This window comes from Oncorhynchus clarkii, chromosome 6, assembly GCF_045791955.1.
Source record: "Oncorhynchus clarkii lewisi isolate Uvic-CL-2024 chromosome 6, UVic_Ocla_1.0, whole genome shotgun sequence".
NCBI lineage: Eukaryota > Metazoa > Chordata > Actinopteri > Salmoniformes > Salmonidae > Oncorhynchus > Oncorhynchus clarkii.
In genome coordinates, this window is record NC_092152.1 from 39,658,606 (window position 1) to 39,671,069 (window position 12,464).

The window sequence follows — 12,464 nt, forward strand, 5'->3', positions numbered from 1 at the left end:
TATGTACATAGGTCCCAGAATAAGATTCAGTCAGCTAAAGTTCCTCAAACTCTCCCTCTGTCTGTTTCTTTCAGATTGGTCGGCTGGTGATTGGACACAATGGCCTTCTCTCCACCCCTGCTGTGTCCTGCATCATCAGGAAGATCAAGGCTATTGGTGGAATCATCCTGACAGCCAGTCACAATCCAGGAGGCCCCGGGGGAGACTTTGGGGTCAAATTCAACGTGGCCAATGGAGGTGAGGTGCTTATTTGACTGATTGCTGTCAACCTGCCAGCCAGTCAATTTGTCAGTCAGTTAAAGGATTGATGGATGTCCTCCTACCTAAGGAGTTTTATTTTCACCACTGATACTTGTGCTTGCTCTTCTTGGCTTTATGCCCAGGTTATTAGTGTGCTCTTTATTATAAATGTGTTTGTTAAAAGTGCTATATGAATACAATATTGGTGATTTATTGACTGAGTTAAGAGAGTTGGCACCATAGCCCACTCACAGCCCCAGCAATTATCTGTGTATTCTCTTAACAAGGAATACTCACATATTCCTGAAGTTCCATCATGGACAGGCCTTCCGAGTCCCCAGGGGTTTACTGTGGAATCTCAGTCATCTTCCAGTCCTATAAATAGAGCAAAGTGGTGTTGCTCTCCTCATCCCTCATGTCTCACGCAACAGTAGTTATCTTTCAGAGCCCACAGACTGTGGCTCTCAAAATGATTCTACACAATGTTCACTTTGTCAATGTCTACATGACTCCAGTAGCTTCTTACAATCCTCACATGGTGTATAGAAGATTATGACTACTCAGTAATATGACCTCTCAATCTAGAGCAAAATGTTATTTAACTTCCTATGAATAACAGTTGTGCATTAATATGCCACCATAGGCTTCGCTGTTCTTAAACATGTACAGTGCCTTGCAAAACTATTGATCCCCGTTTTCCTATTTTGTTGCATTACAACCTATAATTTAAATTGATATTTTTGGGGGGGGGGGGGGGGGGGGGGGAATTTCATGTAACGGACATACACAAAATAGTCCAAATTGGTGAAGTGAAATGAAAAAAATAAATGGAGGGGCCTCCCGGGTGGCGCAGTGGTTAAGGGCGCTGTGCCACCAGAGACTCTGGGTTCGCGCCCAGGCTCTGTCGTAACCGGCCGCGACCGGGAGGTCTGTGGGGCGACGCACAAATGGGTTAGGGAGGGGTTGGCCGGTAGGGATATCCTTGTCTCATTGCGTACCAGCGACTCCTGTGGCAGGCCGGGCGCAGTGCGCGCTAACCGAGGTTGCCAGGTGCCAGGTGCACAGTGTTTCCTCCAGGTTGGATGCACGCTGCATTAAGAAGCAGTGTGGTTTGGTTGGGTGGTGTATCGGAGGACTTTCAACCTTCGTCTCTCCCGAGCCCGTACGGGAGTTGTAGCAATGAGACAAGATAGTAGCTACTAAAAAACAATTGGATACCATGAAATTGGGGAGAAAACGGGGTAAAAAAATAAATAACAACAATAAAATAAAAAATAATGGATAAGTGGTGCTTGCATATGTTTTCACCCCCTTTGCCTCTAAATAAGATCTGGTGCAAGTCCACCTGTGTGCAATCTAAGTGTCACAAGAACGCTACCGTTCAAAAGTTTGGGGTCACTTAGAAATTAAAGAAAAGCACATTTTTTGTCCATTAAAAAAACATCAAAATTAATCAGAAATACAAAACATTGATAATGTAGGGATATTGTAGCTAGAAACGGATGATTTTTAATGGAATAGGCGTATTATCAGCAACTCCTGTGTTCCAATGGCACGTTGTGTTAGCTAATCCAAGTTTATAATTTTAAAAGGCTAATTGAACGTAAGAAAACCCTTTTGCAATTATGTTAGCATAGCTGAAATCTGTTGTTCTGATTAAAGAAGCAATACAACTGGCCTTCTTTAGACTAGTTGAGTTTCTGGAGAATCAGCATTTGTGGGTTCGATTACAGGCTCAAAAACAGAAACAAATAACTTTCTTCTGAAACTCGTCAGTCTATTCTTGTTCTGAGAAATTAAGGCTATTTCATGTGAGAAATTGCCAAGAAACTGAAGATCTCGTACAACGCTGTGTACTACTCCCTTCACAGAACAGCGCAATCTGGCTCTAACCAGAATAGAAAGAGGAGTGGGAGGCCCCGCTGCACAACTGAGCAAGAGGACAAGTACATTAGAGTGTCTAGTTTGAGAAACAGACGCCTCACAAGTCCTCAACTGGCAGCTTCATGAAATAGTAACCACAAAACACCAGTCTCAATGTCAACGGTGAAGAGGTGACTCCGGGATGCTGGCCTTCTAGGGTTTCTAGGGTTTCAAATAATTTACAGAGAAAATGACAGTAAGGGCACTAATCACATCTCTATTTTGAAGTTGTCGCTTTACCTTGATTGAGGGTCAGGTGTATCACTGGGTAATGAGATAGCCAACATGGTTGATTATGGATTAAGTCCGCTCACACACTAATCTAATGTTTCCTCATAGCATCTGGCCCGTGAGCAAGTGGCCCAATTACACCAAGTCTCAACAATTGGTGCTCCGTAAAACCTTACTGTATTGTAGTCAATAAGATGCTTATCAGATTGGGCATGTAGTCATCATTAACAGTAAATACCATAACGTTTTGAGGTCCTCCTGGACTGAAGTTGAACCCAATAATTATGAGGATTAACACAATTGCAGTAGGTAGGTCCAAATGTGAAGTGTATCAGGAATAAACTGGAATAGTTCACCATGAGGAGAGAGAGGGGGGAGTTCTTGTTTAGTTCCTGTCCCCCACCTTTAGTACTGTTGAGATGAACTGTTCCTGTAGGATCTCTTTGTCCAGGTTTCTCCCTGTAGAGGTGAGGGGATACAAAGGCTTTATTGAGTAGGTACACATCAGAAGAATGCATTCATACACACTCACACACTTATGCTCAGACACACACACACACACAGTGCTGACATATGAAGACTAGGTGGTTGACCCTAGGCTCCTCCCCCCACACCTGTGGGGACTGATCAAGCTCGTAGAGTTCATGGACCCCCTGCAACATCACCTGGTGGGCTTTACCTGCGACATGATCCCCTGGGATAGCACACACACACACACACACACACACACACACACACACACACACACACACACACACACACACACACACACACACACACACACACACACACATAGTTCAGAGACTTAAACATACATACAGTACAGCTGTTCAGTCCCCAAAGTCTGCAACACCACACACACCTTTCAGCAGGACAATGACCCTAAGCATACTGCTAAAGCAACACTCGGGTGGTTTAAGAGGGAATATTTAAATGTCTTGGAATGGCCTAGTCAAAGCCCAGACCTCAATCCAATTGCAAGTCTCTGGTTTGACTTAAAGATTGCTGTACACCAGCAGAACCCATACAACTTGAAGGAACTGGAGCAGTTTTGCCTTGAAGAATGGGCAAAAATGTCAATGGCTAGATGTGCCAAGCTTATAGACACCTACCCCAAAATACATTAGGCTGTAAGGAGGCTCTACAAAGTATTGACTTTGGGGGGGGTGAATAGTTATGCACGCTTGTGTTTGTTTCACAATAAATAAAAAAATTGTATCTTCAAAGTGGTAGGCATGTTGTGTAAATGAAATGATACAAACCCCCAGAAATCAATTTTAATTCCAGGTTGGAAGATAACAAAATAGGAAAAATGCCAAGGGGGATGAATACTTTCGCAAGCCACTGTATAACAACAACCATAGGCCAGGAACAGGGTACATAATGTGTAAACATTGGTAACCGCCCCCCCCCCCCCCCCCCCCCCATAGGCCCGTCTCCAGACACGGTGATGGAGAAGATTGCCCAGGTGAGTAGGACCCTGGAGGAGTATGCCATATGTCCTGACCTCCGCATTGACCTGGCCAGGCTGGGACGCCACGACTTTGACCTGGAGAACAAGTTCAAACCCTTCAGAGGTACTGGACACACACACGGGCTAGACACACACAGACCAGACACACACAGAGCCAGGGGCATAGAAGCCACTCTGACATTGGGGGGAACTATTTTCCTATGTGGGATTTTTTGTTGTTGAAAAAATAGGTTTTAAATGCTAATTTCTAGTGACTTTTGAAAAAAGGGTACAGAAAAATATTAACTTACAAATGGTCAAATTTACAAGGCTAAGGGGGCCCTTGTAGAGGGGCACGTACTCCGATACAGTCCAATCAGTCTTGAGGGCCATGGCCATTCGTACTGTACTGAATACCAGTGTGACTGTTAATGTGCATATATTCAATTACACAACCATTTTGTACTCTTTCTCTGCTACTGTATGATTCATTTCCTAGTATTTTTCTCACTTCCACTATGTCAGGTTGTTACAACTGCTGCTCTACATACAGTCTGGGTTGAAACTTAATGTAATATTTTCAACTTATAATACAGTTATTACACTGTGTTAAAAACTGTTTTGATAAATAATAAAATATCATCATGGCTGCCTCTCTCATGCACAAAGTTAACACATGCAATACACCCGCTAGACTTAAACTGCTATCGTTTCATCAGACACCATATTTGATCATTCCGATTGATTCACACTGACAGATCATCAGTCTATGAACTCTATGAGCTTGGAGAGGCACTTCTCACTGTCTTACCTGCTCTCCCTCTCTGCTCTCTGTCTGTCCGTGGGAATCATCATCGTTGCCTCTCTCCTGAATGAAGTTAACACATGCATTACACCCTCTAGACCAGGGCATTCTCCCACTCGGCCCATGCGACCCCAAGGAGTGTACGTTTTGGTTTTTGCCCTAGCACTACCCAGCTGATTCAAATAATCAACTAATCAACCAGCTTTGGTAATTTGAATAAACTGTGTAGTGTTAGGGCAAAAACTAAAACGTGCAACCCTTGGGTTCCCTAGAACCGAGTTTGGGAAACGCTGCCCTAGACCCCTCAGACTCAACTCTGGACCGTGAAGCCAGTTCCAATCCTTTTTTTTCATTGTTCCCCTCTAATCAGGGACTGATTTAGACCTGGGACACCAGGTGGGCGTAATTAATTATCAGGAAGAACAGAAAACTAGCAGGTTCGTAGGGTAAGAGTTGACTGCCCCTGCTGTAGACCAAGGATGGGCAACTTTGATGGGGGTCGGAGCCACAAAAAATCTGAACTCATCACGGGGGACTGCAGTGGCTATCAGGTCTGATTACCCACATCCATACCCACATCTGCAGTCAGAGTCGCCCCTAGCGTTTGGGGGCCCTAAATGAAATTTAGTTGGTGGTTAATTCTACTCTGCCCCATGAGACAAATGTCTTGCAATTTCCTGGAGAGAAATGTTTTCAGTTTTTAATATAATATCTGAGTGAGAGTGACTAACAAAATCAATGGGGGCTCCCTGGTCGGTAATTCGACCATAATTACTACAAGTTTAGATAGCTGGCTAGACATGCATTGCTACCTTATATAATGTTACTTACCCTACATTATTCATCTCATATGCATACGTATATACTGTACTCTATATCATCGACTGTATCCTTATGTAATACATGTATCACTAGCCACTTTAAACTATGCCACTTTGTTTACATACTCATCTCATTTGTACATACTGTACTCGATACCATCTACTGTATCTTGCCTATGCTGCTCTGTACCATCACTCATTCATAAATCCTTATGTACATATTCTTTATCCCCTTACACTGTGTACAAGACAGTAGTTTTGGAATTGTTAGTTAGATTACTTGTTATTACTGCATTGTCGGAACTAGAAGCACAAGCATTTCGCTACACTCGCATTAACATCTGCTAACCATGTGTACGTGACAAATACAATTTGATTTGATTTGATTTGATTTGATTTATAGCTGACATGGCTAATTGAGTGACTCTCAGTGACTGACATAACAAGATAAAACGACTGATGCACAACCACATTTTGAAAGGGCACCTTGTGTATCCTACTTTTGTAACTCAGCAAGGTGAGAGTTCATAAAAAAATGTAAAATATGAATAATTGTGTGTGTGTGGGGGGGGGCATGTTTCTATCATTGGGGGGGGGGGGGGGGCTCCTATGCCCCCACACAGAGCAGCATACACAAAGCAGACACACACACAGAGTAGACGCAGACACACTGCAAACACATATACAGTGCATTCGGGAAAGTATTCAGACCCCTTTACTTTTCCCAAATTTTGTTACTGTCACGTTCTGACCTTTATTTCTGTTGTTTTGTCATTATTTAGTATGGTCAGGGCGTTAGTTGGGGTGGGCAGTCTATGTTGGTTTTTCTATGATTTGGGGATTTCTATGTTTCGGCCTAGTATGGTTCTCAATCAGAGGCAGGTGTCATTAGTTGTCTCTGATTGAGAATCATACCAAGGTAGCCTGGGTTTCACTGTTTGTTTGTGGGTGATTGTCTATGTTAGTTGCTTGTGTCAGCACAGTTCTCATTATAGCTTCACGGTCGTTATTAGTTTATTGTTTTGTATAGTTTGTATTCAGTGTTCAGTGCTTTCTTTAATTAAAAACTTCATCATGAACACATACCACGCTGCATTTTGGTCCGTTCCTTACGACGATCGTAACAGTTACATTACAGCCTTAACCAAAAATTGATTAAATCGTCCCCCCCCCCATCCAATCTACACACTATACCCCATAATGACATAGAAAAAAACAATACTAAAAAAAATGAAATATCACATTCACATAAGTATTCAGACCCTTTGCTCAGTACTTTGTTTAAACACCTTTGGAAGCGATTACACCCTCAAGTCTTCTTGGGTATGATGCTACAAGCTTGGCACACCTGTTTGGCGAGTTTCTCGCATTCTTCTCTGCAGATCCTCTCAAGCTCTGTTAGGTTGGATGGGGAGTGTCGCTGCACAGCTATTTCAGGTCTCCCCAGAGATGTTTGATCAGGTTCAAGTCCATGCTCTGGCTGGGCCACTCAAGGACATTAAGAGACTTGTCCTGAAGCCATTCCTGCGTTGTCTTGGCTGTGTGCTTAGGGTCGTTGTCCTGTTGGAAGGTCAACCTTCACCCCCAGTCTGAGGTCCTGAGTGCTCTGAAGCAAGTTTTCATCAAGGATCTCTCTGTACTTTGCTCCATTCATCTTCCCCCTTGATCCTGACTAGTTTCCCAGTCCTTGCCACTGAAAACATCCTAACAACATTATGCTGCCACCACCATGCTACACTGTAGGGATGGAGCCAGGTTTCCTCCAGACGTGACGCTTGGCATTCAGGCCAAAGAGTTCAAACTTGGTTTCATCAAACCAGAAAATATTTTCTCATGGTCTTGAGAGTCTTTAGGTGCCTTTTGGCAAACTCCAAGCGGGCTGTCATGTACCTTTTACTGAGGAGTGGCTTCCGTCTGGCCACTCTACCATAAAGGCCTGATTGGTGGAGTGCTACAGAGATGGTTGTCCTTCTGGAAGGTTATGCCATCTCCACAGAGGAACTCTGGAGCTTTGTCAGAATGACCTTCCGGTTCTTTGTCACCTGCCTGACCAAGGCCCTTCTTACCCGATTGCTCAGTTTGGCTGGGCGGCCAGATCTAGGAAGGGTCTTGGTGATTCCAATATTCTTCCATTTGAGAATGATGGATGCCACTGTGTTGTTGGGGACCTTCAATGCGGCAGACAATTTTTGTTACAATTCCCTAGATCTGTGCCTCGACACAATCCTGTCTTGGAGCTCTACGGACAATTCCTTCAACCTCATGGCTTGGTTTTTGCACTGACATGAACTGTCAACTGTGGGACCTTATATAAACAGACGTGTGCCTTTCCAAATCTTGTCCAATCAATTGAATTGACCACAGGTGGACTCCAATCAAGTTGTAGAAACACCTCAAGGATGATCAATGGAAACAGGATGCACCTGTGCTCAATTTCGAGTCTCATAGGAAAGGGTCTGAATACTTATGTAAATAAGGTATTACTCTTTTTCATTTTGAATACATTTGCAAACATAAAAAAAAAGGTTTTTGCTTCGTCATAATAGGTAGATGTAATGTAGATTGATGAGGGGAAAAAATGATTTAATACATTTTAGAATAAGGCTATAACGTAACAAAATTACGAAAAAGTGAAGGGGTCTGAATACTTTCCGAATGCACTGTATGTTCACACACTCACACGCCAGGCATACACAGTCTCACCACACATACACTCTGTTCTTGCATACAAGTAGCATACATGCTATTGGATGGATAGACACATGCAGATACACACTAGACTCTGAGCCACTGCCCTCCTCTTCTGTGTGTTGTTAGTTGAGATAGTGGACTCGGTGGAGTTGTACCTCAACCTCCTGAGAACCATCTTTGACTTCAACGCCATCAAGAGCCTTCTGACAGGACCTGAACAGCTGAAGATACGCATAGACGCCATGAACGGAGGTAGGACAATACTAATAAAGACCAAAGTAATTACAGTATTGTATCAGGTGCTTACCAGTGATTATATTGTATTGTGTTCTATTGTATTTTGTTGTATTGTATTATATTCCATTGTATTATTTTCTATTATATTGTACTCTATTGTCAGTGATGGGTCTGTACGTGCGCCGTATCATGTGTGATGAGCTGGGGGCTCCTGCCAATGCGGCTGTCAACTGTGTCCCCATGGAGGACTTTGGGGGCCGGCCTCCAGAGCCCAACCTCACATACGCAGCCCCATTGGTTGATGCCATGAAGGGCGGAGACATTGGTTTCGGAGCTGCGTTCGATGCAGACGGGGTAAGACATCTGAGGAGGAGAGGAACACTGCCTTCACAAAGTATAGTATTCACTTGACTTTTTCCACATTTGGTTGTGTTTACAGCAGTGGTATTCAAACTTTTTCAGCGGGGACCCCATTTTTTCCCAAAATAATTTATTGCGACCCCACCCCACCCAAAATCTAATGACACCATCTTAAAATCATTACGTTTCGATTTGTACATCAACAAATGACCTTCAATTCATTGCATTTTCATCTCTTATCAAAACGAAAAGAAACCAATAAATACATTAACTCAATACAACTGCATCTTTCTTAAAAACATCTGTGTATTGTCCCATACAATCATCGGTTCTCTTAAGTGTTATTTTTATTTTTATTTTGGTGATCCCACTGCGGAACTTGACTTTGAATACTTTGTTAAAGCCGGAATTAAAAATGATTTAAATATAGATATTTTTTCCCCCTGGCCTACACGCCATAATATCAAAGTGGAATTATGTTTTTTGGACATTTTTACAAATGAATTAATGAAAGCTGAAATGTCTTCTGTCAATAAGTGTTCAACCCCTTTGTTATGGCAACGCAAAAAAAATCTAAGTTACATGGACTCACTCTGTGTGCAAAACCATATTTAACATGATTTTTGAATGACTATCTCATCTATGTACCCCACACATACAATTATCTTCAAGGTCCCTCAGTCGAGCACTGAATTTTAAACACAGATTCAACCACAAATATCATGGAGGTTTTCCAATGCCTCGCAAAGGGAACCTATTGGTAGATGGGTAAAAATGTTAAAAATCAGACATTGAATAACCCTTTGAGCATGGTAAAGTTATTAATTATACAGTGGATGGTATATCAATACAATCAGTCACTACAAAGATACAGGTGTCATTCCTAACTCGGTTGACGGAGAGGAGGGAAACCGCTCAGGGATTTAACAATGGAAACTTTAAAACAGTTACGGAGTTTAATGGCTGTGATAGGAGAAAACTGAGGATGGATCAACAACATTGTAGTTACTCCACAATGCTAACCTGACTGATAGAGTGAAAAGAAGGATGCTTGTACAGAATAAAACATGCATCCTGATTTCAATAAGGCACTAAAGTAATACTGTACAAAATTTATCAAAGCAATTAAATTTTGTCCTGAATACAAATCCAATACAACACATTACTGAGTACCACTCTCCATATTTTCAAGCATAGTGGTGGCTGCATCATGTTATGGGTATGCTTGTAATCGTTAAGGACGGGGGTGTTTTTCAGTATCAAAAAAAAATTAACAGAATGGAGCTAAGCACAGGCAAAATCCTAGAGGAAAACCTGGTTCTGTCTGCTTTCCACCAGACACTGGGAGATTAATTCACATTTCAGCAGAACAATAACATAAAACACAACGCCAAATCTACACGGGAGTTGCTGAGTGGCCGAGTTACAGTTTTGATTTAAATCTGCTTGAAAATCTATGGCTACCTGAAAATGGTTGTCTAGTACTGATCAACAACCAATTTGACAGAGCTTGAATAAAGTGTGGAAAGCTTTTGGAGACTTACCCAGAAAGACTCAGAGCTGTAATCACTGCCACAAAGCAATTCTATACATTTGCAAAAAATTCTAAAAACATGTTTTCACTTCGTCATTATGGGGTATTGTTTGTAGATGGGTGAGAGAAAAATCAATTTATTCCATTTTGATTTCAGGCTGTAACACAATAAAGTGTGGAATATGTCAAGGGGTATGAATACTTTCTGAAGGCACTGTATAATGTACAAAGTACTACAATATACTTTCAGGGGAGCTGATGAGGACGTTTGATGAGCATGTTTGATTCTGCTTAATTGGGCAGCGTTTACACTTTTGGGACTATTCCATTGGTTCCTTGGCAGCAAGCCAAATCAAGTATTTGAAAGAAGAAAAAAAAACTTGACCTATGTGGACCCAGGTCTGCTTTCTAATGGGAACGTGGAATTGCCTTTGTTTGTTTTTGTCTGCATTTATTTCCTTGTCAATAGCAGGATGTTAGGCAATGGGACCAGCTAATATCTGTGACAGACATCTCTTTTTCCCCCCACAACATCTCACATAGTAATTTGTACCAGCGCCACGCTCACGCACATTAGCCTAACTCAATTACCGGGCCGAGCATCAGGAGAATTATGTCACTCTTTTATGTTCCATTGGAGCCCTCTCCCAGTGCTTAGAGTGTTGCATCTTAGTAGGAAGGAGTGTGTCCCATACATTTGATTTGATTGGGAGAGATGCAATTAAAACAACCGTGTATCAACTGGTAGGGATGGGAGTGCCAGTTAGAGTAACAGCAAATGTTTATCTTTAACATACTTGAATTAGTGGATTAGATGAGGTATTTATGTCTTATGCATTGTATATTTCTTCATGTATTGCTGTATGGTTGATGAGTGTATGTGTTGCAGGACCGGTATATGATCCTGGGTGAGAATGGTTTCTTTGTGAACCCTTCAGACTCCTTGGCTGTTATGGCTGCCAACCTCTCCTGTATCCCCTACTTCAGACAGCTGGGACTAAAGGGCTTCGCTAGGAGTATGGCTACCAGCACTGCCCTGGACAGGTAGGACGCACACACACACACCAATATCCCTATACCCTGTTTGTGGCTGCTGGATAAAATGCTCCACATGACTTTTCCATTTTTCAACACCTCTTCACCTTAGCCTCATCACCCCCCCCCCCCCCCCCACCTCCGCCTCTCTCTCTCTCTCTCTCTCTCATCCCTCTCTCTCATTCATCCTTATGTCTCCCACTCTTGCGAACCCCAATCCCCCCCCCCACACACACACACTGATCAAGGGGTCAGTAATGTACATTAACGTTGTGTGTGTGTGTGTGTGTGAACCTGGCCCCTGACCCTCTCTTCTCTTGAGGGTTGGTGGACTCAGTGGCGGTCCTGTTAATGCTGGCAGCCATGGAGGAAATGAGCTCACTCCCCAAGCCCATATCTCAAGGGGCCGCGGCCGCTATCGCTAACCCTAGGTCACTTGTGAGGTTGACGTGACATCACGTCATTGATGGCCCCCTCGCCGTGGAACTGATCTCACGCGCACATATGTACAGTATACACACACACGCATATTCGCGTGCACACAAAAGAGGGAGAAGTCAGGGGATTAGCAGAGTAATTTGAATAACAAGACAATCCATTTTCAAGCCCTCATCCTGTCCACTAACTAAATATGTACTATATTATGGAAAGTCAAAAGGGAAAACATTGTACACCTCCCTACTTCGGTTGCACAGGTAACTAACCACCGTACCATTTCCCTCCTCCTCCAGTTCAGCGTAGACAGGGTTATCCTCATCACCTGATGAACGAGAGCTGGGGCTATGTCTTCTGATATAGAAACATCATGGACACACTGATGACTGCAATGTCCTGTTCCAAAACACACTGACACATGAAAGATGATCTTCATGAGTCCCAATGCACCACAAGGTCATCCAACACCCATTAATACAAAAACGCCCATATGACACACACACACTGGCTGATTCCTGTACTGTATCGGTACCGGTGTCAGCGTATCTCAATAGTGTTGTATTATTTAGTGAGTGCTGGGGAGCTTTATGATGGCCCCAGCCCAGTAGTATGCCTTTTAAGGAGTGTGAGAGCAACCATGCTCTATCTATCTGTCTGTCTGTGTGTGTGTCTGTGTGTGTGTGTGTGTGTGTGTGTGTG

The 12,464-nt window shown here is 42.9% G+C and overlaps 1 protein-coding gene across 2 annotated transcripts in view; it reads left to right on the top strand.

Annotated features, from left to right (window-relative positions):
* The window catches only part of LOC139411123 (phosphoglucomutase 5), a 43,414-nt gene that overhangs the window by 2,222 nt on the left and 28,728 nt on the right, over nt 1-12,464 (top strand). For both annotated transcript variants that reach the window (XM_071156992.1, XM_071156993.1), the window contains exons 2-6: nt 75-237; nt 3,825-3,971; nt 8,291-8,416; nt 8,565-8,755; nt 11,185-11,339. In XM_071156992.1, the coding sequence (XP_071013093.1) occupies nt 75-237; nt 3,825-3,971; nt 8,291-8,416; nt 8,565-8,755; nt 11,185-11,339 (782 nt within the window). The remainder of the gene's footprint in view (nt 1-74; nt 238-3,824; nt 3,972-8,290; nt 8,417-8,564; nt 8,756-11,184; nt 11,340-12,464) is intronic.